Source organism: Ptychodera flava, chromosome 17 (assembly GCF_041260155.1).
Source record: "Ptychodera flava strain L36383 chromosome 17, AS_Pfla_20210202, whole genome shotgun sequence".
NCBI classification, from domain to species: Eukaryota; Metazoa; Hemichordata; class Enteropneusta; family Ptychoderidae; genus Ptychodera; species Ptychodera flava.
Genome location: NC_091944.1, coordinates 34,725,384 through 34,753,164, shown reverse-complemented (window position 1 = coordinate 34,753,164; position 27,781 = coordinate 34,725,384). Strand labels below are relative to the sequence as shown.

Genomic DNA, 27,781 nt, shown 5'->3' with positions numbered 1-27,781 from the left:
CTCTCGCTTGTTCGGCAGAATATAAAAATGAATAAAAGGCCCCTTAACTTTGCGCTAAACGTAAGATTATGTCGATATTTAACTGCTATTGTGAGCCAAGAATAGTGGTAATATTTAGAGGGATATTTTCTATTGGAAAACAAACTTCTGAGAAAAAATATTCATTTGCGTCAATACTTCATCCACAAATGATTGAACTCAGTTCTAACAACAGATACTGGACTACTATTACGTAGCAGTTAGGGGGTTCAAAATATGGCGACTTGCAGGTGAGTCATGTGAAACAGTCTACGGGTTCGTGAAACAGTCTACGGGTTTTCGAACTACTCTTCCTTTGGTTTTTACGCGAATGATCACGTTAAGGGAACCGGCACGTACTTATATATTCATTTTTTTCAAGAATTTAAATAGTTACTGACTTTATTCCTAATACAAGCTACGGTCTGTCATCGGCGCATGATTACATGCACCCACGGTGCATCATCATGATCATGCATAGCTGCAGTACAGTAGCTCGAGGTTTTGCCTGGGTATTTGGGTCGGACGGCAAAACCTCGAGTCGAGCTATACTCTACTGCAGCTAGTTCCAACCTTGCTGCGTTTCGTAGCCCGGAAACTCCCCTTGAAGATTTTTTTTGTGGGGAGGTGTCCAGGTGCACTTTCCCCCCAAAACTGAGGAGTGATGCCAATGTTCTATATCGGATAAAAAGTGCAGTTTGTTCAGTTCAGTTAGTCATGGAGGTACCTACCTCCATGAGTTTAGGGATAGGTTGCAGACCTGTTGCACTACACCCCTTACTGTATGTTGTCGCCAACAACACACGTAGCAAAGGGAGTGGTAGGGCTATGGGTCTGCAGGGTGAATGATGTCAACTCCAAATCGCTTCTCTCAGACAAATCAATCAAATTGAGTAACTAATATTCACAAAATCATTGTTACTGTGTCCCACATGGCAAAATAGCTGCAAAATTGTAGCTTTACGGTGAGGCGGTCGGTGATTTTTGGTTTTTGTGACTTCGCTCACCAGTAGCGCTACAAGGCCGATGGCCCTGGGGAGTATCATATAGCGCACCCCACTCGACCAGGCGTGTTGATGTTGAATCCAACATATATACTGCATTTGGTCGTACCGATTTATCACTACTGAAGACTAAACAATATACTGCACTAACTTTGTCATTTATGGGGTTTGAAATTTGTTCAAACACGACGATCGCGTTCTGAAACATTTCTGGGAGCCGTCGTTACCAACTTCCGGTAATGGCGGCTCCCACAAACACCGACGCCCCACGTTCAATGTTTTCAGAACGCCATCGGCCTTGTAGCTACTGGTGAGCGAAGTCGCAAAAACCAAAAATCACTGACCGCCTCACCGTAGCACTACAATTTTGCAGCTACATGGCAAAATAAAGGATAAATGCACCTTTTTTGATTGAAGGTAAAGGCGACTTGTTTTGTTCAAATGCAATAAGCTTTCTGCTGCACCAGTAGTTTTCTGAGTGTTTTTTTGCATCAAAATTGCTGTTGTAACAGAGATTTGTTTTTGATGCATTTCCTGTACACATGTGGTCATAGACAGTCTTCTGCTTCACCGGCTGTCAGTGATGCAGCTGAGTGGTTTTACTGACCTTTTAGCCAGGTTAGTACATTATTATACTGCCAGTTGCAAAATTTAATATGATAGAAAGATAACTGAACATAACACAGTCTGATTTGGTTTAGGTTGAATGGAATTGCCATTTTTAACAAATGGCAATTTTATTATAAATGTACTACATTATCTCTTTCCTGGGGGGTTTCGAAGAAAAAAACAAAATTTAGATTATGATGGAACTTGAAAGCTGTTCACAACTTTCCTTCCACGATGATTTGAAAATTCTCTCCACCCACACACTAGTTTTCCTCTCTCCTCTCTTCCCACACAGACAACTTGCCACTGGCCCTCTCCTAATTGCCCCAACCACATTTCACCCTCTCTATTGACCCAACAGCTGAATCCTACTCTGGGTTACTTGTTCCACTATGCACACTGAGAAGTGGCAGAATAAAATTTCCTTGCCCACTAATGATAGAAAATTACTTTAATCCAGTACCTGTTTTCGTAAACAGCTTTGTTGCATGGCGTCATGGGCGACCTTTTGCTGTATTTCCGACTGTACTTCATGAAAACAGGATGGAACAGTACACCACATGTGTAGAGCAAGTCAGCAACTGTTTTGACCTGATTTTGGTGAGATTCATATGCAATGTGTTGTTTGACATCAAATTAAAACATTATGAAAGGAGAAAGTTTGTAAAATATTTTTGTTCTGTGTACCTTATCAACGAATTAAAATGTGTCCTTTGGGTTAAATATATAACATTGTTTTCATATTTAATTAAACCCAGCAATCAGCAATATCGGTAATTTCCCTTATTTCACATGAGAAATTCTGGCGACTTGTTGAATATATGCTGGTTAGGTTTCTCAAGGGGCGGGAAAACTAATGAGTGTTTCAATTTTGATGTTGTCTCTTAGTGTAGTGCACCAAGTACACAAGTGGTTGTTGGTTAGACAGACTATCCAGTGAACAAGTGTCTTTGATGTACAATATACTGTATCTGTCAGGCAATATCACTACTATCATTTCCATACTCCTTCAAGATTTGAGAGCAGCTGGACTATGAAATGCCATGTGCCATATTACCGCCAAGAACACACAAGCCTGTATGTGAGCAACAATTTAACTGTGTGATACTGGGCTGCACTCCTCCCAGAATCTAAGATTATGAATGGAGTGGCCTTTTTCCTATATGCAAGGCTATGTATTTCCAGATGTTTTGGCACCAAAAATCAGTATAATCCAATCCCGTTCCCATATCAGTTACCAAAAGCTCACACACACGGTCACAGAGACCTGTGAAGCACTGAGCCACATGGTCAGACTTTCTGTATTCTCAGTGAAGGATGATATTGAAGACTTCCCAGCATGCAAAAAGTCTTCCACAAGTTTAAAACCTTCACCCAGCATTGCAACCACAGCCGTAACCATGCATTTTGTTCTCTACAAATAGGTTTTAGTTTCATTGGATTTATGAAGTCTTACAGAAATGGCGGCCAGATGTGTGATGTGTTTTGGCCGATCTGTCTCAACAGTGGTACTGAATAGGACATGTGTTACCATGACAATCATGAAGAACATTGGGACACATAGTACAAGGACATATCATACAAGCCATGAAGTACTTTACACACTCTGTACTGGCAGATATCAATGGCTGAAAAACCAGGTGCATTCAGTGCGGTATCTCTCAATGGAAGGTAAATCTTCCCCATTGGCTGGTGACCAGATAAATGCGGACTTGTCAGTTAGCTCATCAAGTGATTGTGACCATACAAGCAATGAACTCAGAAAACAGAATGGAGTTATTGATGAAAGGACAGGGATGGCAGACAGCATCATAAAACGTCAGACAATTTTGGAATCCTTGGATAAGAAGAAAGATCTTCACAAAGGTGAATTTGCTGATCTGGATGAGCAGCTTCTTGAAAGTATTGAACCTTATATCACTCCTGAACTGCCGCCTTCACCAGTCCTTGCAGCATATGTGGATAAATCAGAAACGTTGTCAAATCTTGTCAAATTAGGTGTTGATCTTTCTCAAATTGACAAGAAAGGGTCATTCAAAACTGTTCTGATCAGGTTGGACTTTGACAAGGACATAAAGGAGAAAATTTCATTTCTGCACAGTGTTGGTGTAGAGGATGATAAGCTTGGAAAATTCCTCACCAAGAACCCTTTCATACTGACTGAAGATGTCCAGAATTTAGAAGCACGAGTGCATTACTTGAAAGCCAAGAAGTTCAAAGATGATGGTATTGCACAAATTATCAATAGAGCACCGTTCTTCTTGAACTTTAGTGTGAGTATGTGACAATCTCTTGTGTTGGAGAGAATAATATGAAAAAATTATGTATGCAATCCGTTGATATGATTCACTGAATTTTCTGATTTTGTCATTATAAATTTGAAGGAACTGCCATAAGACAAAATCTGATTCCTTGTCCCTTTTGACACAAAAAACAATATATATTGATACCTATCAATAAATAGTGATAATATCACAAAACAAAAAGCATACACATGTCTATATGTGTACAATAACATTTTATAGATTTTAAACTTTCAAAGTCAATTTTAGATAGGTACAACATGTATCAACTGCTAAATTTGTGAAAGGTCCACAAATTCCTTGTCAGATTGTTCAAGACCATAATGAATTTCAAGAAACAACTATAGTAATATTTTAGGTAATGTTCCCACTCTAGAACATTCAGCATAGATGAATGTCAGTTGAGTTCTGATTACTCTTTCATATACAGTTTACAAGTCCTTCAAAATTTTAGGTGCAATGAAAATAGCGCCCTCTGTGGTGTTTTAACTGAAACCCATTCCATTGCAGACTGTATCCCAAATCGTGTGATTACGCTTGGTGTCGTAACATGATATGGAGTAATAAAAATTACCACAGAATTCCACTGCCATTTGTCATCATACTATTTCATAGTCAGCATTTTGATTTGCACAAATACTGGTCTTTCCAAAACATTTCATTGGCAATGAGCACATCACAGGTCTCAAAGCTAAAAGATTAGCATCAGTTTTCAAGGAACTTCTTGACCATGAACCTAGAACATAAGATTTCATTAAGGAAACTTAAATGTGATTTGAATAACAGACAACATTTTCTGTTTTGTGCACCTGCTTTCAAAAACAGATCAAAAGATTAGATAATAAACTTGGATTTTTTCAACGGGAACTCAGTCTGACTGGTGAGGAGACCAGGCAACTTATCACAAGGACTCCAAAGGTAAGGCCTCATGCAGACACCCTGATAAATCTAATGAATCAAGGCTACATGTGACCACATTGTTGATGTTTCAGGGACAGGTTTGGCAAAATTTAGTTAGCCATAGTCACCAAGGATTTACACACACAACTTTCTGCCCATGCATACAGCTGTATTCCCTTTTTTATGATCCAAAAGTATACATGAAAGAAAAAACATTCTTAAAGGCCTGTGTCAGGCGTCAGATTGTTTTGCCAGGAAATTTACTTACTAGATTACAATTTCAATGGAAAGCAAAAGGCTATGACACCTCGATAATCCTCTAATGGTGCAGAACAAACCTGATCCCTGGGATGAGTTCCAGCCTTTAAAACAAAACCAAATGCTATTCTTTAAAAAAAACAGTAATGAAGAAGGGTAGACATTGCCATACATAAAAATCCAGAAAGATGAAAAAATGCTTCAACATTCTAGTGGAAGATAGGTTGTCTCTTTGCATATATATGAGAATTCAGGTGATTGCAAAATGAGACAATCATTGTGGCTGAGTTACACAAAACAACTCATAGGGCATTGTGATGAACAACGCAGCAGGCAACTTGAACTATCAAGTGCCGACAGTTTTTCTATAAACAAAAATGTAAAAAAGCAAAAGCTTAAACTGTGATTGAGCATGCCATCTAACCATGGTTTCCAAATCATAAATTTCTGCACAATACTAAAAACAGAGGTCATACTTTTTGTTTGTCATCTATGGCCCTTTGTGCAAATATTCTTTTGTCTCTCATAGCAGTTCTCTCGTGTAACTTTTGATAATCTGAATTTACTGATCTTAAAATTTTCAACATTTTGACTGTGAATAGTGTTTACACTGTAAGAGATATTCTATCAAAGTCACCTTTTGCTACTCTGCATTTCTAAGATACAGGGGCATATGTAACTTGCTATGCTAATGACGTACTAATCTAGTCAATGTGTTAGGGTTATTTGATAAATACCAGGTCCAATTTTGAAGAGAAACCTATCTACTTCCAGCAGAAAGTTGAGAAAACATTGTGAGCATCAGTAATGACAGTGCATTTGCCTGTATGAAATTGTTTACTTACACTGATTATACAGGTACTGCGAAGCTTGATGTACAAAGTCAGTGTGAGAATGTCATTTTTTTGAATTTCACAGCTTGTGACAGGGAGCCTGGATACTGTCAAGAGAAGTATATTTTCTCTCAAAGAACAGATGCGATTCTCTGCCAAGGAATGTAAAGCCCTAGTTCTGAGCCAACCCAGAGTTCTACAGACAGGTAATGACACCATGCACTGGATATTAAAAAAACAGGGGTACGACACAATCAGAATACTGAGTGCAGGCTTTGATCTGTCAAGAGTATTTATGGAAGAATTTACAGACATCTGAGAAACCAAGTCACAGATTCTTACACATTTAACCAACCCATGAGCTAGTAGCTAAACTTACATTTTTAACTATTTTGTCCTGTATTTCAGTTGCAAGTTTTTTGTTCTAATCCCTGAAGCATGTTGAAACAACTATTTAGCTTATTAAACAACATCTATATGTGTATAATGCACTGCTATTGTTCCCATATGACCAAAGCAGAATTCACTTGTCAACAATAACAGTGCAGTTTTCACATGTACAGGCTGAGTTGACAAGCTCCAAATTTTGTCTCAATATGTTTTTGGGAGAAGATAAGAAAGTGTAGTTAAAATTGAAAAACAAAAAAGTGAAAAGAAATCACAAAATTTCAGGCAAAGGCCCTTGAAACAGGGTATACTTGCAGTCTTGACAAGCTACTTCTGAAATCTAACTTACCATATAACACATACACAATGCATATCGTCAGTATTGGCTGACTAGAGAATAGGGTGTATGGTATATTAGTCAAGTGTGTACACTCAATCTGCCAACTTCAACTTTGCTGTCTCTGGAGGCACTGGAAAAAAGCTTGGCATTGTGTATACAATATTTTGTTTATTTTTTTCTCAACGAGAACTCACTAGTGGCAGGTTAGATTCAGTATGCATATGTACATCTCACAATTTTGTTTTACAATTCCGTTCTCTGTACCAGGAAGGTACAAGCTGCTGAGAACCTTTGATTATCTCCACAACACAGTTGGTATTACACATGCACAGTTTGTTCAGTTTTCTCAAGTCTTCAGATCAAGTCTTCCAAGAATCAAAGAAAGGCATCAGGTAACTTTCATGTCATGTTTTTTCGAATCAATGATTAGATAATAATAACCAGCAAAAATTTTTTTACCAAAGTGTAGTTGTAGCGACGGTATAGTATGAATGGTACTTCTTTTCAACTTTTTGCGTAGAAATACTCATCTGAATCCAAAACTTGGAAAGACTATTATATTCTGTAAACAGAAGATTCTTCATAACATGCATTGAGGGCGCTAAACAGCACCATAAATCATGTGTTGATATTCACTCATTCATACAAATCCATAAAGCAACTTGCTAGAAACTAGATAACTGTTCTTCCATAGAAGTAGATTTTTCTAAAAATATGAAAATATATTTCTATTCTCAGAATTTTTTTCTTGTCCTGTTTTTCACAGTATCTGGTCAAGTTGGAGCGTGCTCAGTATGATCCTACTAAACCTGGATATGTTTCTTTGGAAGCATTGTCTAAGCAACCTGATGAAGTCTTCTGTAAAGATGTTGCCAAGACATCTATCGTGGAATACAACAACTTCTTAAAAACATTATAGATTGCAGGCACACTGCGTCAAAAAATAATCAAACTGTCCTTGCAGAAACAACACTATGTACCACTTCTAAAATCTCATATTGTAAATCTCATGTTGAATTCAAGAAAACATTTTTTAGTCCCCACGGACACCGTCCGGGGGACTTATAGGTTTGGTCGTGTCCGTGCGTGTGTGCGTCCGTGCGTGCGTGCGTGCGTCCGTCCGTCTCACGCAGATATCTCAGAGATGCAAGGAGCGATTTCATTCAAACTTGGTACAAGAATTACTTCATATGTCATACAGATGCACATCAATTTGTTTTGTGATACGATCCAATATGGCCGCCAGGCAGCCATGTTATTACGATTTTTTCATGTACAGAGCCATAACTCAGACACGTTTCAACCGATTTTATTCAAAGTTGGTACAAGGACATTGACCAATGTCATAGATGTGCACGTCAATTTGTTTTGTGATACGATCCAATATGGCCGCCAGGCGGCCATTTTGTAACAATTTTTTCATGTACAGAGCCATAACTCAGACATGTTTCAACCGATTTTATTCAAAGTTAGTACAAGGACATTGACCAATGTCATAGATATGTACGTCAATTTGTTTTGTGATACGATCCAATATGGCCGCCAAGCGGCCATTTTCTAACGATTTTTTCATGTACAGAGCCATAACTCAGACATATTTCAACCGATTTTATTCAAAGTTGGTACAAGGACATTGACCAATGTCATAGATATGCACGTCAATTTGTTTTGTGATACGATCCAATATGGCCGCCAGGCGGCCATTTTGTAACGATTTTTTCATGTACAGAGCCATAAGTCAGGCATATCTCAACCGATTTTATTCAAAGTTGGTACAAGGACATTGAACAATGTCATAGATATGCACGTCAATTTGTTTTGTGATACGATCCAATATGGCCGCCAGGCGGCCATTTTGTAACGATTTTTTCATGTACAGAGCCATAAGTCAGGCATATCTCAACCGATTTTATTCAAAGTTGGTACAAGGACATTGAACAATGTCATAGATATGCACGTCAATTTGTTTTGTGATACAATCCAATATGGCCGCCAGGCAGCCATTTTCTAACGATTTTTTCATGTACAGAGCCATAAGTCAGGCATATCTCAACCGATTTTATTCAAAGTTGGTACAAGGACATTGAACAATGTCATACATATGTACGTCAATTTGTTTTATGATATGATCCAATATGGCTGCATGGCAGCCATATTGGTTACAATTTTTTCGTGTCCTTAGCCAAAACTTGGGCACGTCTCAACTGATTTTATTCACCGATTTTATTTAAACTTAGTACAGGGACATCGACCTATGTCATACATATGCACATTGATTTGTTTTGTGATACAATCCAATATGGCCGCCGTGTGGCCATTTTTTCCGATTTTTTCATGTCCAGAACCATAACTCAGACATGTATCAAGCAAATTTATTCAAAGTTGGTACAAGGACATTGACTTATTTATACATATGTATATATGTTGTAAATACTGCATCAAACTTTATGAAATATGGTACAAGTGATAATCTGTTAAGTGTTAGGATTATATGCAAAAATGTTTTGCAACATCCTGTTGATTAATTCCTAGTAGACTCATTTTATGAACTTTAGGATGGTGGCCTACTTTGGTTTTATGTTTTAATCACCATAGAACTCATTCTTGGCCATTGAGTGCAATCTGTATCAAAGTATTTTATCACAGACCTAATTAATGAAGAGGACTCTATCCTCTCTGAGGACATGTAATCAAAGTACCTATTAACAAGTGGGGACTGTGTCATCAACGATGACTTGTTTTACATAGTCTAGGGAATCAGTGTCAACCATTAGTCATTCATGTCATATGGAGGAATAAAGTACATTCATGAAATGTTAATTGCTAAAATCAATGTCACATGGTGTTATGCATTTTACATTGCACTTCATTTGAAGAACATTCACACCAAAGCAGCTGGTAAGGACACACTTCAATGGGCAAAGAGACTCTACCAGGCAAAATAATATTTAATAAAGGGGGAGTGAGAGGGTATACCAGCAGCCTTGTTGTAGAGTCTTTCACAACATGGACCCCGCCCAAATTTAGAACTGCCACCTCTCCTCGTTCAGAAAGAAAACTTTGAGAGAGTGTTTAATAGCTTAAAAAGCTATGTATCATTACATTGATGTTGCGTAATTAAAAGTTTATGAGTATTTTGATCAAGGATGTTATTTCTGATCAATTATAGTAAATGAAAGATTAAAACAATGGTTCAAGCTGAAAATATTATTGGAAAAGCTTCAGTATTAAATATTGGCTTTAAAAGGTGAACTTGTGCAAAATAGATGAAAATATTAAATGTACAAAGAAACTTGCAAGGAATGATGTCCTTGGCACCAATCACTTGCTACAGTTATCTAGTTGTGTATACTAGTATTTGAAGATTTAAAATAATTTGTATTGGCCAATTAGAACCTGTTCACTGAAATGTTACTTAAATCTCGCAGTATGGAAGCAGCTACGGCATTACCATCAATTGAGAGGAAAGAAGAATATTTCCATAGGCTATATATAATTGAAACTAAACAAATTGATGTCAGCTTTGACGTATACAGACAGTATGCTGTAAAACTATACTATTGTAATGCCAACTAATGTTGTAATTTCAGAATCTCACCAGGATACTATTGAAAGCTCCTTGTCAATGCAATAATCATCTCTCATACTCCACATCAACATATTTCACCGGGATATCCATAGATATTTCTGACAGAATGTAATGAACTGCATTATTTATTTAGTTCAGTTTTTAGTGCACCTTTTGAGTGTGTAACATTTATCAGACACATACTGGAGATCTGGGTTTTTGCTAATTGAAAGTCTGTTTTGCAAAGTGTACTTATGAAGATGAAGTTTCAAATAGAAATAAACAGTATGACAAAAATCAGTTTTTTGGTCATGGGCTGTTTTCCTTAAGAATTCCCTATTATGAAATAAGCAACATGAACTGATATTTTATAATACAATTACAGAGGTAAAAACGTGATGAGGTAATTTTTATTCTCATTGATGCACCTGAAATTTTAGGTAAATTGTTTCTGGCAAGTGATAGAAAGTATGCTTTGAAACTTGTGCACATAAAAAAATTAAAAAAGACAACAGGGACAGTTAAAACAATTGACATTGCCCTTGTAACTCGATAGTACAGGTATTAGGCACTACATTTTTGCTGAGATTATTCCATCATTGTAAAATATGGCTATATGTGTATTGGTTTCAGGTTTGTTGACAAATATGTGGCTGCAATTTGGATACTGCTACTAAAATTCAGACATGACTGCTGGATGCAACTCACTGTTGTTGCAGCTGTTGCTGTAAGTTGTACATGATGGTTCATAATTGCCTTTTCATTGTTCTTTAATACATATTCAAAACACAATCTAAATTTTCAGATAAATTTTTAGGATTATTATTCAAAAATTAGAGACTCAGTGTACATTAAATTTCAACAGGTGACTTTTAAAAGTAATATGGTAGATTTAATGAATGTTTTCAAAATCTCTTTTTGAAAACACATTTCATGAAGGAGTTTTAGCATATACTTTACTGCACCAAGGTCATGTAAGGTCGCAAGCCCTACCTTTATATTTAGGTTAAGAGGTCACTATGAAAACTTTTCATGTTGAATTGAGGGTTGGTGATTTTTTTGCATTTCATAAACATCTTAAATTCTACAGATGCATTGACAATACTGGGCATATCAAAATGTTACAGAAGTTCAAAGATCAAACAAAAACAAAAACTCTCTGCCTTATTTACTAAGTTTAATTATAGGCAAAAAGAGTGTATGTTGGTCCAGGAGAGAATTTGCATCGGGTCAAGTGTCCTTGTAAGTTGTTAAATGTGTTCTGGCTATCGACATGGTGATCATGTCGGTAAGCAAGAAAATGCATCTTGTCGACACGATCATGATAACTTGCAATTAAATGCAAATTGTACACTTATGTCACCATTTGCTTTATCAAATGGTCTCAAATGTTCTGCTTTCATGTTGAAATAAATTTCCTCGTGAGACAAAAAGTGTGTTCTCCATAATTTAGCCTTAGGCCCACGTGTTCAATTGACAATTGAATTGCTGTCATCGCTTGCTAAAATCCAATATCCAATAATAACCTATGAAATCTTGTTTGCGATCTCAATGTTTCACGTTTTTGAGACTCAAACTACCAAAAACTTGAATAAGAGAGCATAACAAACAAAATTGCAGCTGAAAAGAGACAACAATACTTCTTTTATTTATATCGCTTATTGTCTCCTCCATCGCCATCGGTTGCCGTGTGGTACAATCAGTACGCAGAGAGGTCATGGTGAATGAGATAATCTTCGCCCATAATGAGCAGGTTCGCATCCGGTCGCCCTCTGGTGATTTATTTTATTCTTGTGCAGTTACTTTGTCTCTTCTCTCTCTAGTCTTACTTTTCTTACCCATTTTTTTCTCCTTCTTGCTAAATTTATTGCATTTGACAATCTCCGCCGATCCACCGCCAGTAATTGTGAGTAAAACTTAATACCTTATCTGCGGCAAGCAAAGCGCCATACTACGCACAGCGGATGTATGGAACTCACCATCTCTCGTTTGAGACATTTCCAAGAGGAAAGATGGCTGTCAAGTTTGAAACATAAAAAACAAAGCCTCATGATTGTGTCGATTATAAGATTTTCCCGCTTATTTGCACGATCATCGTGCAAATAAGCGGAAAATGCTTCTTATATACATGATCATCATGTCGATTATTCATTTGTTTTTCTTATCTACATGATGATTGTGTCGGTATGTGTTGTTCTTATCAACATGATGTTCATGTCTATAAGAAGCATTTTCCACTTATCGTGCAAATAAGTGGGAAAATCTTATAATCGACATGATCATCGTGTCTATAGACAAAAAAATGTTTTACTGACACGATGATCATGTCTATAATCAGTTTTTTTATCGTATCTACACGATCATTGTGTTTTTATGGGATTTTTTACTTACCGGCACGATGATCGTGCACATAACTGAAAAATGCTCCTTATCGACATGATCATCGTGTCAATGAGTAAAAAGGAAATGCTTACCGATATGACCATCGTGTCGATAGGTAAGAAAAACCACATTATCGACACAATCATTGTGTCGGTAAAGCATTTTTTTTGTCTATAGACACGATGATCGTGTCGGACCTGTTAAATGTTTCTAACTTAAAACATTTCTACGATTTAATACGCCAAACAACAACGCAATAGTAATGTTCGATGAATTTTATTGGTCGACAACAACAACAACAACAACAACAACAACAACAAACCAATATAAACATAACAATACCAACAACAACAACCACCAAATTTCTGGGTTCCCTGTTCCCCGCCGTAAAAACTTACCAGTGTAGCCTAACGCTTGAAAATGAATAAAATTCTGGTCTGAGCACGACTTTTTCGGGATGTCTCACATTTTGTGGTCTGAATTCAAAACCTGTTTTGCGTGTTGGCATATCGTAACTTTCCTTGTCAAAGCCACAGTCCCTCTAGGGAAAGAGGGACTGTACATGTGTCAAAGCATTTGTCTCTCTCTTCGTATCGTATGAACAAAGATAATAACTTCCGGTTGACCTTTATGCAGCAGCGGCGTGACCTAGAATGACCTTTGCCGCTGGGGACTCATTATCATACAACAACAGTCAACCATCTCTCACTCTTGTGGGTACATGTACCGTTTTTCCGCTTATCGCAAACTACATTTCCATCATTGCGTCGGGAAACGGCAATTGCAGTCCGAATCACGAATCGCGTTCAAAAACGTTCAGCCTTTTTGTTGTCATCGGGTCAGGTCAGGTCACGACAAGAATTTCGAGGAATCAGAAGTACATGCATTGACGACACGGAGGGGGTATAAGTATAGTATATATGCACAGCTGCACAGCACAGACAAATACACTACCAAAGGACGTTGCCATACAACCCAGCGTGGATATTTTAAGTTTCTTCTGCAGCGGTGAGTAAGTTTTCATTTGCCAGAACAACTATAAAATTAAATAAAATAAACTTTTTTTATGGATTTAATCATGGATTTAGGAGGCGCTTGGCAGTGGTATCATGTACTGGTAATATATCCGGGGTACTCAATCGTCAATTTGCGAAAAATCTGCTAAATTTATCTGTAAACTAGGATTTTTTTTTGGAATATAAAAGACGCAACAACAAGTAGCCAGCTCTCCGCCATAGTTTTGGGTCGCTTTCTATGTAAATTAACATGGCGGATGTGTTTGGAGTCCAACGTACAAAGTTAACAACACGGAAGTTTATAGTGGGATCCAAGTCTGTGAATAAAGAAACCGATTTGGTGAATACGATGTACTAGTAGAGAAATAGTGACTTTTTTCTGACCGTGACGTAGTGGAGTTAACGCGCGCTAGATCTAAAGTTTGGTGATTCTCTGTGCATTAGCCCTACGAGTATGGCGAGAGTGTCCGGCTTTGGCTACGCCGCCTCCCACCTCCGGGTGCATGTGCACACAGCGGATGGACCGTGATGTGAACCCGGCGGTGGCAGTCCCCGGGTTGGTGGGTACCCATGCTTGTTACCCAAGTTTGAAAAGTACCCCCTTTCCTAGAATATTTCTGAGAAAAACACCCCCTATTTGTGGCAAATCTGGGAGAAATTAGCTGTAAAAAACATACCCTTATTTTCGAAATCTAGGAGGTTTATAGTATGTTGACTTCCAGGGTTGACCCTAGAAGTTGACTTTGTATACATGTACATACATCACACACACTAAATTTGATTTAGGGGGGATGGACCCTAATGATGGGCATGTATACGTCATATGTACATACAAACGTACGGTACTGTTTTTCATTTTCTTTGTGAGTGAGACTAGACCAGATTTAGTGTCCGAGGGAGATTATGAAAGGACTACCCCTAATCTCGGAGGTTACTCTGCAAAAGTACCCTTTTTCTCGATTCATGGACCTAGAATCTCCGAGATGACTGAAGAAAAACACCCCCTTTTCCGTGAATTTGGTAACGCGCATGGGTACCCACCAACCCGGGGACTGCCACCACCGGGGATGTGAAGCTCTACTGCAGATCTCGTCTCGATTCCTGCCCCCTTTTTACCACTGGCTGCGCTGTACTGGACAGACTGTTTTACTGTTTGGTCAAAGTATGCGTATATGGTATATGTACCTTGTGCAAACTTAAATATAATCATTTTCGGGCGATATGTGCAATTTTCTATTTTTAGGAATATTTAATTGTGTTATGTTTGGTCTAAAATCGTCTCTTCAGAATTGCTTGACCAAGAGCTATATAGACGATGTGGTGTCAATAGCGTTGATCGCGATTTCAGGTTTGTTACTATTTAGATAGTAGCTGTGGGTCCATAGCTGTGGTGTTTTCAGAGATGGCGGGGTTAAAATCGTAAAAGTCAAAACCAGCCCTTAAAGGCATGAATCCCGTCTGAAAACACCACAGCTATGGACCCACAGCTATAAAGATAGCTGCACGCGTGCGACTTTCGGACAAATATGCTGAAATTCGGACAAATTTTGTCGTTGTATTGCGGGCTGTTGTTGCAGCTTGTAGTCTTAGTCATCAATTCATACGAATAAGTGTGACGCTAAATAGCCATTCTAACACTTGCAGGTTTTATTTTCGTCGTTTATGCGGAAAATGTGGACAAATGTTATTTATGCATATTAATGAGAGAGAACAGTGACGTCATTTGCGATCAGCGCTATTCGTTCAAATGATGACATCTATAATGTAGCATTTTAACCCTTTTCCTGCCAATCCATATTTCACCATCAGGTCAAGATGGTTAAATTAATGAAACACAACATATTCCATATTTTGTATTGTAACATAATACTGCACATGTACATTTGAAGGCTGTTGAAAACATAAATACTGTAAACTTGATTTTTTTGGACTAAAGATGCTATAACAGACCAAGCCAAGTGGGTGAAAATACGTCATGTTTTGGCTCAATACCACTTTTTACTGACTCGGCTGATGGGGAAGTGATACTGTCTGGCAGGAAAAGGGTTAAAGGTTATTTTGTGATTTGGTCAAAAAATGATATTTTCAAAACTATTCATCCGAGAGCTTTGAAATTTTGTGTACTGCTTCGTAGGGTAGTTGGGATGTGAGTACATGTTGTGGTAAAATCTGCGGCTAGTATTTTTAAGGGAATTTTTGTGATCATATTTTTCATGACTATTATCAGATAGCTTTGAAAATTGGTACCGGTATACTTGTTTTCCTAGGCATGACTAAGTTTAGATGTATGGAATTTTACCATCCTTGTGAAATTTGCATTGTAGTTACTTTTAAAATGTTTCTGATTTTTCGTCAAAAAAATCATGAAATTGCTCATCTGACAGCTTTGAAATTTGGATCACTGGTTCTTGGAGATGAAATGTGAGAAAACTGTAGTGGTTAAATCTGCATTGTGGTTATTTTAGGGCTATTTATGTTTTTGATAATTATTAATTGGGTAGCTTTGAAATGATGGTATAACAGGTGCCTGCAGGGGATGGCCCAGTTGAAATTTGTACAAATTATGGTGAGATGATGCAGTGTAGTATGTATTTCCTGGCTATTTTTGTGATTTTCAGTCAAAAACATTTGACACTATGTTCACATATTCATGTAATAAAATAAGTTTTGAGACTTGTACAAACTGTAATAAAATATTGGAAAATATATTGTTCATGGTTCCAAGAATCAAAGGAGATAGTGAAATATAGTCACTTTGGAACGGTCTTTTTGAAACAGTTGCGACGTTTCGATCCGACTACAACGGAGCTTGATCATGCAATGATGTTAATTATTCAGCGTTAATATGTCTCTGTAACTGGTTGAAACGTAAAGTAAAAGAAGCCATCTACATAAAACAACGGAGGCCAATCATGAATAGAGACCAAGGATACCAATTACCATCAATTTACGGACATATTATTCCGCCAGTTACAGAGACATATTAATGCTGAATAATTAACATCATTGCGTGATCAAGCTCCGTTGTAGTCGGATCGAAACGTCGCAACTGTTTCAAAAAGACCGTTCCAAAGTGACTATATTTCACTATTCCCCTGTAATAAAATAATATTCTTTACCCTTACTCAGACTTTTCTGCCTGTTTCATCACTTCTGCACACTTCTGAAGTAATGGTGAAACATTTAGGGACGATTCAGAATTACTTCCAGGGGGAGGGTGGAGGATTTTCTATTTTCTCGGTGATTTTTTTCCATGGCCCCCCCTAGTAAATTATAGAAAAAATCTATGGCCCCCCCTCATCTTTCCTGTTTTTTTTCCATGGCCCCCCCTAATATATACATGCATGCTTATACGGTACATTATAGACATATCTAGTCTAACAAGTTGCAGGAACTGTAGGGCCTAGTGGACATTAATCGATGATATAACAAATCATTTCAGGGTTATGTGACTATAAAAAGAATGATTTGCAGGGACTGCAAGTGGCACACTTTTGGAAAGGGTAGCAATAAACATATCTGGTTGTAAATTTCTGAAGAAAATTAATTACTAAATATGAATACTTTTTTCGTTATGTCTCACTGATACATATGATGCACACAAAGACAAGCAAAGATGTCAGTTAGAAATGGTGAACAGAAAATCAGAGGAGCAGATAATTGGCAAAGTGATATATATCTTGAAGTTTAATGGTACATCTCATTTGCAGATATCCAGATATTTCTGGAAAGTGAGATGTACATGTACATGCACACGTTCAGCATACATTTTCATTTGATGATGCTGAATATTTGCAGACTCACGGTGAAAGTTTTAAACATTAGGAATTAAAATTGGTGAAAGCCAACTTGTTTTTAATTTTCTCTTTTTTTCTAATTTGGTTGTCATAAAACCAAGTTGCTGCCACTGAAAGCAACAATGCTGAGGAATATTTTAGAACATTTCTTGAACAAAACACCTTATCCAAACATGAATTCACATGTTATTCTGCTCATTCCATTCACAATCCAATGTTCATATTAAAATGCAGATAACCCTGTGTAAGTCAAAATTCACATTTTGTCAGCAGTATTTTTCAAATCGACAGAGCATTCATATTTCAAATTTTTTTTAACAAACTTTAATTTTAGAATAGTCATGATGCGCATGTTTTCAGATGACACGAAACAATACAGGTTAATTTGTTTTTTTGCCTTTTCTGCCAGCCGCCACTGTGAAATCTTTGATTATACATATCAGAATGAATGGACACAAAAGTATTAGCATCAATACACAATGTGTAAGCCTATCCACATTTCTCCTAGCCTCATACACACTGAGATCACTTCTTGGACTACAGCAAATTTCTTGTGTACACAATATTTCAACAATCCGACACCATAGCTTTGGTGCAGTGCCACATGATCTTCTGGATGCACATACAGGATTATTGGAAAATCAACCCTTTTGTAAATTTTTCACCATATATTTTTGACAGTAATACATAATATTTTTATTTTCAACATTAAAACCTATTCGTTGAAAAGCACCTTGAAGATGAGACGGCCATAAATTTATTTTCAAAAAAGTTTATAGTAGATGTAAGCACTGTAAAAAGTTATGTAGAACATTTAAAAAATTTAGAAAGGGTAAAATTGATGAGAATGAAACATAGAAAAAAGGAGCAGAAAAGAACAGTAGCAGTAGCAGTAGTTTACTCAAAGGATGAAGTGGGTGTATATTTGGGGTAAAAAACCTCAATTTTTGTATTAATGATAAAAATTTATTTAAGTCGAAAACTAGACAGTATTTTCTGAAATGTAATATTTCACTTGAAAGGATAGTATTCATGTAGAAAAAAACAACTATTTTACTTGGCATTATCCATCTTCATTTTAAAATTGTAGGGTTTAAAGACTGACACTCTAATAATTGATTAAAATCATGATCAGCAAAATTAAAATGCCTCTTATTCAAAATGCCTCTTATTAAAAATGTAAGAGCTTTATTGCCAAACAAAACCAATTGATAGTTGTTGTGTTATATAGCATTTAAAAAACATAATGTGAAATTTCAGAAAATTTGACCCAGCCGGAGTGGAGTTAAATTCGTTGGAAATTTTGAAATTGGGAGGCAAAAGAAGCCAAGAAATCAGGTGATTTGCATACATTTGCATAAATTAACACTTCTTTATCATGCAACTTTCAACTGCTTTACAAGCTACAAGGTAAACCCAACCTTAGAAAGACATTTGCTGTAATTTTTAGCATTTGTTCAATGTTCATCTCTGTGTATCAGCATTTGTTTGTTATTCTATCACTACATAGAACACCAATGCTGTATTTAGCAACATACCAGTGTGAACATAAATGACCATTGTTATTGTTGATAAATGAATTCTAGTCTGGACTTGATCTGAGATCTCTTTTCAACAAAAACAACCCTGACTGTTCACTGTATGGTTTGTATTGACACGCTAAATACTGGACAGTTCATAACGCTTCAGGGAGGAGAACAAGATACTGCAGTAGATGCATAAAACAAACCACTGTGAATATTACCGAATTTGGCAGCTAAAGGAGTTTAACTAAACATGTTGAGTTTATCTGTCACCCAGGTAGCGTCTACGGTGCTCTTTTGTAGAGATCAGAAATTCTGGGCAAATATTGAATTGATGTTTTTTTTCCTTGGCCCCCCCTAAAAGATTGTGGTATTTTTGTCTGGCCCCCCTAAATTTTCTTGGGAAAAATGGGTGGCCCCCCCTGAAAATCCTCCACCCCCCCCCCCCCTGGAAGTAAATTCTGAATCGTCCCTTAAGGTCATGTATCATATTACTCAAAGTGGTAAAACTTGTTCATCGGACATTTGACATAATAATCTTTTCCATCCTGTATGAAGGATCACTGGGTAAAAAACCCGCAATGATAGAATAAAGCATAAAACTACATCTAAAAAGTTGATTACTTACCAGCTTTCCCTAAAAGCAAATTGATGAAGTGTCAATAAGGACATAGAAACAACAGGAAACAAAGAACTAAAGCAAAGAAAGGATAAATTTTTCTGGTCTTTGGCATTTGGCAACAGTGATGTAATGAACTGATTGTTTTCTTCTTTTTCTAAGCTACTTTGGTGTGAGACTATTTCTACTATAGTTATTGTACTTTCAGTAAAATAATGGTATGGCCCGTCAGCCATATTGTGAAGTTCATGGTATGTTGAAGCAATGTTTTCTTTAGGTGTCCATAGAAAGGGGCGATTTGTATTTCTTTCAACTAAAGTACGGTAATCTAAGATTTTAAGGAGTGGAAAGTAAAGTTCTAAAGAATTTGCAAGCATTTGCATGAATTATTTGCACTTTCTTCACAGGATTGACATCATGAATGTAGTATGAGGAAGGTAACAGATGAATATTACTTCCACATATGCATCCATCTGATTATGACAGAGAACTTTTATGCAGTTTAGTATACCCATAGATGGTAATACCGGGTACTAGGGAACACTGTCCTTTACAAATACAATTTTAACACTGTACTGAAATCATCTGAATAAATTTATCCTTTTCTATGATTTCACTGCTTTTGATCACAAGTCCTTAAAGCCGCAATTTTTAATCCCAGTTTTTCACATTAGCGGAGTTCTCCTCCCAGTCAAACCCTGGCCAGTACGATGTTTGATTTCTATAACATTACAGTGGAGGCCATTATTCTTCGGTGGGGCAAGTTGGTAATTACCTACCAATTTAGCAAGGGATATATTCCATATAGTACCAAGGGAACTTCCTAAGCCAAACTCTGTTTTCCTATCTGGAGCGGCAAGATGAAATCTAAACAAACACAGCGGGTAGCAAATTTTACAGCCACCAATCGTGATCTGATACCGGAATGAACCATAATGTACTCCACTGTCAGCTTTATGTTTTCAGTAATTTAGCTGGTCAGAGGGCACTTTGGTAGTGATTTTGTATGTGTAGCTCAGTTCATTGTGTACTATGTTGAACACTGTTCTGATTGCCGGCTGGTTTTTTACAGTACAAGTATTCTAAAAAAGGTGTTTTGTCAATATTTTACTGGCTGCTATCAAAGGTTTCTTCACCCACAAAAAATTAAGCAACTAGTTGTGCAGGTCATGTCAAACTTTTTGATTGTGGCCTTCCAGGATGTTTTGGGCAATGGTACTGAGAGTGAGATGGGCGATGACATGCTGAAGTGCTGTCTGTGGTGCATTTATTCTCAGAGCGATATTTACCATAGTTTCAACTTCATGTAGCTTTGTACAATTATTTTTTTGTTAAACTATCAACAGATTTTGTCATCTTGTCTCGACTTTTGATCATGATGAAGCTTTCAAGACAGACTGTAAAGTTGACTGTTTGTGAGTCGCTGAGTGCTTATGAATAGACTCCTGTGAACCACACAGTAAAGACCGGCTTTTGAAAGATCAATGTACATGGGGTGATCTCAAACTTTTGTACAAAATACCATGTTCTGTAATGATGTTACTTCATACAGCTTTTTCAAACCTAGTTATGTGTAATATTTATCAAAAAGAAGACAAGGCACGATATTAAAGATCATGTTTTATTCCTTGTAGTTTTCATTTCCCCAATCCAGTCCCCTTTTAACGAACCTACATGAAAATGGTTCATATCCCAGTTATCAGATCACCATTGCTGGCTGTAAAATCTCATTACCAGCTGTGTTTGTTTAGATCTCATCTTGCCGGCTCCAGATAGGAAACAGCGTTTGGCTTAGGAAGTTCCCTTGGTATATTGCAATACCCCTTGCTAAATTGGTAGGTAATTACCAACTTGCCCCACCGAAGAATAATGGCCTTAACTGTAAATTACACAAACTGATCTCAACCTTTTGTCACTGTTTGCTAATCCTGCAAACAGAGTTTATACAAACGTTTGATTGACGGTCGGTTCAAATTGCCAAAGGATATTGATTCTCTACCACCAACACTCGAATTTTCTAAAAAATCGTCTTCCAATCACGTTTGAATTTGAATATAACCACAGAGTTCGATCGGCAGCAACTTAGCGCTGACCACTTGGCAGTCTGTCTGCGTTTTTGCGGCTGGTAAAAAACTAAAAAGTGGCATTTTCTGGAGCGTGTGCTTGCATGTTGCCTGTTTGGTGTCCACTTACACAATGAACGCCGCCATAGGTTCGCGCCCTTTTAAAGGGAGGTAACCGCCTTTAATGTCTTTGCTCAGTGAGCTACATTATTTTCCGTTTGTCATCATCTGGAAATTTTGTACAGGAGACAACCTAGACCTGACAGGATCTGAAAATGCTTTCACAATAGCCTTTAAGCATTGCATGGAAAGATTTTTATATTGAAAAGATTATAAAGAAATATGAAAACATTAGATAAAGAGCAATTTAGAGTACAAATACATTGAAAATAGCATTTATAAATTTTTATTTCAAGTTGCGTAATTAAGAAACAGAGATACTGATCTGTACAAAACTTGTTCATTTTCACCACATATTATAATAAAACTTATATGCGTATCTTCATTTTGAATCCTTGCGCACTGTGACACAGTAAACGCACAGTTTAAAACAGCATTGGATTATAAATTTTCTGACTTTTCAAAAGGGTGTCCCCTGCAAGTGGATTATGGAAGGATGTAACACCAAGCTACTATACAAGTTCAAAGATGAAGATACTTCCACATTTTAATGGCTAATCATGGCAGAAGCTGCAGAACCCACTAGTCGGCTTAATCCTTTGAAGAAGCTCTACTTTGAGTTGGGACAGCAATTGAATGCTGGTGAAGTTGAGGCTTTGAAAGATTTGTTCAGTGGGGAACAACTAACAAAGGAAGAAGCAGAAAATGTGGAAACTGCAAGAGGCTTATTTAATCTCTTGACTGAAAAAGGTTTCATTTCTGAGGACAATTTAGAGCTGCTTGAAGAATTGTTTGAAACCATTGACAGGCCACATTTGAAAGACAAAGTGAAAAAGTTTCAGCAGGACAGAGGTGCAAGAAGGAAACGAAAGGCTTGTAAGTTCTTTATATGTACATGAAATCGATATAGCAAAGTATTTATCGCAGAAAATCAGTGAATTATTCCTTTAAATGTCACTGTCAGTGCACCTGGCCACAACTTTTTACATCAATCAGTCATAGTCCCTTCTCAAATCAGTCAACCAATAACTAAAAGCATTAATGCAAGAGACCAAAAAGTTTGACTTTTGAAACTGCAAAGTTGACACGGGAAGAAGAAAATTCAGATGTTGGAAAGAGAAAAAGTTTAACTTTCTCATCAGTCAATCATTGTCTCAGATTGTAAAGTACATCCTCCTGCAGTGCAGCTGCTGTATGATCTGACACTTCAATAATTTGCATAGTTAATGATCTTTCCTAATTAGTATGATATGTCCAGAAATACTGCATCAAATTTGATGAAACATGGTACAGATGTTGATCATCCAGTTGTGTTAAAGTGCATAGTGACATCCTGTTGATAAATTATTGACTAATATTTAATGACCTTTTTTAACTAGGATGGCAGCCCAGATTGGCTAAACAGGGAAACAATGTTTTTATTTGGAGATCTTCCGTATATCCTGAATGACTCTACTAAATCTGATGACACTTGCTGCAGATGTTGATCATAAAAAGATTTACCAGTCAAAAAGGCATTTAGCAGTATCAATAGCTCATTATAGGAAGTCTCTTCTTTACTGATCATGGGGCCATTTTGGTTCACATCTAGTGGTTGGACTTTTTAATGTCAAGCAAGGTTAGATGCGGAATTGTGTCTCTCGCTGTGTTCCTGTTCTAAACTCTGTGTATTGTCAATGGGAGCTAAATAAGTTAAACACGATAAAACACAGCTAAACACAGCTAAATTTAGCCCCATCTTGAAAGCGTTCTAAACTTTCTAATTTAGCTGGAGTTTAGCTCGGCTCTGAGGAGTACAAATTTGTTTTCCAGCGATATTTCCCATAATTACGATATTTAGCCGGATCTAGAAAGCGTTCTGAACTTGCTAATTTAGCTGGAGTTTAGCTCGGCCCTGAAGAGTCCAAAATTTTTTCCAGCGATATATCGATAATTACGATATTTAGCCGGATCTAGAAAGCGTTCTAAACTTTCTAATTTACTGGAGTTTAGCTCGGCTCTGAGGAGTCCAAACATTTTTCCTGCGATATATCCAATATTCACAACATTTAGCCTGATCTAAATAGCGTTCTAAACTTTCTAATTTAGCTGGAGTTTAGCTCGGCTCTGAGGAGTCCAAAATTTTTTCCAGCGATATATCCGATAATTACGATATTTAGCCCGATCTAAATAGCGTTCTAAACTTTCTAATTTAGCTGGAGTTTAGCTCGGCTCTGAGGAGTCCAAATTTTTTTCCTGTGATATATCCGATAATTACGATATTTAGCCCGATCTAAATAGCGTTCTAAACTTTCTAATTTAGCTGGAGTTTAGCTTGGCTCTGAGGAGTCCAATTTTTTTCCTGTGATATATCTGATAATTATGATATTTAGCCCAAACTAATAGCATTCTAAACTTTCTAATTTAGCTGGAGTTTAGATTTAGATTTAGACAATTCTTATTTAGCTTTCTAAACTTCTAGCTAAACTTTCTAAAAACGATAAAAACACATTTCCGCACCTTACTGGGACATCACCCCTTGCCATTTATGCTATTACTAATGTCTGTTTGTTTACAATACAATCCAATATAGGCATCAGTCACAGACAGGCCTTTGGTACCTGCATTCCTTGTTTCATGCACATTATATCGACTTCATGTTTTAGTCACTTCGGTAACAAATTCCCAATTACAAGGGGACTGTGTCATTGTCAATGACTTCTTTTCATTATTTGGAAATTTCCAATCTTGATAAGTTTATGTTTTTCTTTGCTGTGAAAATGCTAAATCTCAGTCCACCATAACTTTCAATAGACTACTTATGCACTGCTCAAGTTAAACATCAACTTATCAACTACAGAGTTCACCAACTTGATCAATAACCATGTACCAGTCATATGCTTGCATGCCTTTGGTGCTTCTTTTTTGATAATTTGTATTTTTGGAAATGGCAAGTGTATTTTTGATGAGTTCTGTCACAGTCTAAAAGGTACAATAACTTTTGGAGTGATAAGTTTTGTATACATTTACTTAATTCTGCATTGTCTTCTCCTTGCATTACAGGTGAATTATCGATGAAGGCTTCAGTGAAGCAATTCAAATCCCTACCAAAAGAGGAACCCAACCAACTGATGATGTCACATCAGCATTAATTTTCATCGCAAAGAGAGTCTATGATAGTGTAGACCTTAAGGAAAAAGGTGCTCTTAAAGCAGTTGTAGATCATTTAAGAGACGTTAAAGGAGTTTTATTTGAGGAAATCAAGAAAAAGTCTATAGAGTGTGTGGTCAAATGTAATACCATGGATGCCCTTGAAACACTGTGGTCTCAGTACAAGAGTGGTGTGCTACAAGAAGTGTTCCAGAAAGCCATCATCACTGATGAACTGTTGAAGAGTCTTCATGCTGAATACATCACCATGGAAGTGACAATCTCAGAAGAGGAGTACAGGAAATGTAGAGAAGAAGTCAAAGTCTGGGAGGGTAAGTTAGTGGCCTTACATCAGTATTTCTTTGTGCCTGTCACATTGATGTGTACTTTTACATGATTGCATGATGTACTTTACATGAGTTTCAGTGGTGAATGTGAATCTCAACAACATGTCTATCCATACAAATCAAATGTTCAAATGTGCATCTTATGTAAATTAATTGTTGTTCACAAGTGAATTATGTAAATTCATTCGACATTGCATGTTGACATCAATACTGCATTATCCTTTCATTTCAAAAATTCACACTAACTTCCACTTCAGCTCTGCTCATAGACATGAACAATTATTTGAAATCGTTCAAAGCTGCAGTACTGTCAACTCTTGTCCATCTACATTGTCCTGACTTGTTCATGAATATACATTAAACCAGTAGCTTCTATTGGTATGTTTCAAACTTTATATTTGCTTACAAATACCAAACCTTCACTAAACCAGCTTTAGAGAAATTCAGGTTATTTTGTACATGCGGACAATGTATTGATGGACAACGCGAATTTTAGATGACACAACAACATAGGTGCATAAAAGGTCATCACAACTATATTCACGCATGGCTCTAGCTGTGAATGAATTGGATCAAAATTGATATCTGCCTGTAAAGGGACTACACATAATATCAAAAGACATGTTTGTGACATTAATAAGTAGTTTTCTTCATAGCTTTGTTACCAGACACAGTGATTGCAAACTTTCACATTTAGTATCATTGAATGCCAATTTAAGGCCCAGAATTGAGCATACCGGTAGTAAACCATTGAGATATGATCCATCATACAGCTATGACATTGCAAGTGAAGCAGATGACATGGTAATTGAATCACATGTGAAAATATTTCAATAGCCTAGGGTAGTTTCTAAAAACACATTTTCACAAGATTACTGCAAATGGTAACCTGAATGGTTTTCAATCATTACGTTATTTTAACCTTGGATTTTCCCCATAAACTTAATATCCTGTGATGCAGAATACCCGTCTATGCCAGTTTAGGGACCAGTTTTAGCACTGCTATACTGAGTATCAATACTTTATTAGAGAGGGTGAACTCATCCTATAAGAAGATTGTTTGGCGTACTTGACTCACAAATAATTCTTATAATTTTATGACTTACACTTGTCTGATGGATAAAGCTATGATGAGCTTTTTTGAAGAAATTTTAAGTATGAAATTTTAAGTATGAAAGAAAGTGTTTCACATTGCGATAAAAGGAATCATTCATAACAGCAATCAAAACTCTGCTTGTAGAAATTTGAAAGTGAAATTGAACTACTGCATAAAATTGTTGCCATATGCTAGTAAATGTATCAAAGATGTAAGACTATAGTGATGTCCAAGTGCTGATGGTTATTGCCATGTCTCTCCATGTTGTACAGTCAATTTTTCAATTGTTACCTTTGAAGTCAGTATATCATAATGCATAGCTTTTTGGCTTTTATGAAAGTGATACAAACCCTAACGCACTGTCACTGATGAAACAGTATGCAGCAAGCCAATCATTGACAGGGCTGAAAATTAAATTTTATCGTGGTGGGTACATGTAGATCACTACAATTTACAAACACATTTTTTGTGATTTAAGTTAAAATATAGTGTTTACTCCAAAATATAACTTTCATGTTATTTTATTACCATCAAATGCTGACATTAAGGTTCACTTAGACAATTGGTGTCACTGTCAATGATAGCACCTGCTCTATATTATATGGCCAATGCATACATGGGTCATGGCCTGCCTTCCACCATGCATATATGTAATGTATTTACTTGTATGACTGCATGCCATATTGGCTTAATACTCCGTGAAAGTTTGACATTATTAAAATAAATGAGTGATAGATAGGACTGGCCAAATCGACTTTCCTTGCCATATGGAACTTTTCTCAATTATTACTTACTGAAGGGTCTATTATGAAGTACTAGGCTATCTCAAGTAAGATAGTAGCATGGTAGTGCATATGTTCTTTTTCCTTGTGTGATCACTATTACATTCTATTCATAGAACATTATCTTATGCAAGTTGTTATATAAACCCTGTAGATATGTACCAAAATAAGTGACACTGATGAGTTTGTTGTGCATGTGTGTAACCTAGATGTGTCCAATTAAATCATTGACTTGTTTGATGTGTAAAAATTGTTATGACTTGCAATTTCCATGTTGAGACATGCTTTGGTGCTGGTAATTTTGAAATTATTATTGTTTCTATGACTAGAAATTCATATGTTCTTTGACACAAAAAATAATAATCAAAACCCATATACATTCAGGATACTTAAAGAGGCACTCCCACTTGGTAACATTTTTAAAACACATTTTTTTAATGCCAACAGTCGATATTTGACATGGCGACTGCGCGCGGATTGCAAGATATCGATAAAAACATGTCCTCAAAAAAGTTAAAGTTTGAATTCCGGTGACCCACCTGAATTCAGCTTCCGAACACAGAACGTTCGGCACTGGGGCCATTGTCAACTAAGCTATGGAGTACGAGTCTACGCTGACGCTGCTGTACGCCACAGCAGTACCACTCGCATCGGTGAGCGGTCATGTCCCATGGGAGAAAGCCAAGT

General features: G+C 36.9%; 2 protein-coding genes across 2 annotated transcripts; both read left to right on the top strand.

Annotated features, from left to right (window-relative positions):
- Nucleotides 1-140: 140 nt before the first annotated feature.
- LOC139116571 (transcription termination factor 3, mitochondrial-like) lies at nucleotides 141-10,372 on the top strand. Its single transcript, XM_070679166.1, has 6 exons — nucleotides 141-269; nucleotides 3,056-3,904; nucleotides 4,760-4,852; nucleotides 6,011-6,131; nucleotides 6,920-7,044; nucleotides 7,419-10,372. Exons 2-6 carry the CDS (start codon nucleotides 3,092-3,094, stop codon nucleotides 7,569-7,571), a joined length of 1,305 nt encoding a protein of 434 aa, XP_070535267.1. The 5' UTR covers nucleotides 141-269; nucleotides 3,056-3,091; the 3' UTR covers nucleotides 7,572-10,372.
- Nucleotides 10,373-13,294: 2,922 nt separating this feature from the next.
- Nucleotides 13,295-25,192, top strand: LOC139116555 (uncharacterized). Its single transcript, XM_070679153.1, has 3 exons — nucleotides 13,295-13,610; nucleotides 22,208-22,616; nucleotides 24,783-25,192. The coding sequence occupies exons 2-3, from the start codon at nucleotides 22,301-22,303 to the stop codon at nucleotides 24,869-24,871; spliced, it is 405 nt and encodes a 134-aa protein (XP_070535254.1). The 5' UTR covers nucleotides 13,295-13,610; nucleotides 22,208-22,300; the 3' UTR covers nucleotides 24,872-25,192.
- The last annotated feature ends 2,589 nt before the right edge of the window (nucleotides 25,193-27,781 follow it).

What these genes read in the sequence shown, in the direction of transcription:
- LOC139116571 (XM_070679166.1), top strand. Translation starts at nt 3,092, where the DNA reads ATGGCGGCCAGATGTGTGATGTGTTTTGGCCGATCTGTCTCAACAGTG. An exon ending in TTATCACAAGGACTCCAAAG is followed by an intron (nt 4,853 to 6,010) that starts GTAAGGCCTCAT and finishes TGAATTTCACAG; the next exon opens with CTTGTGACAGGGAGCCTGGA. An exon ending in GAATCAAAGAAAGGCATCAG is followed by an intron (nt 7,045 to 7,418) that starts GTAACTTTCATG and finishes TGTTTTTCACAG; the next exon opens with TATCTGGTCAAGTTGGAGCG.
- LOC139116555 (XM_070679153.1), top strand. Translation starts at nt 22,301, where the DNA reads ATGGCAGAAGCTGCAGAACCCACTAGTCGGCTTAATCCTTTGAAGAAG. An exon ending in AAGAAGGAAACGAAAGGCTT is followed by an intron (nt 22,617 to 24,782) that starts GTAAGTTCTTTA and finishes CTTGCATTACAG; the next exon opens with GTGAATTATCGATGAAGGCT.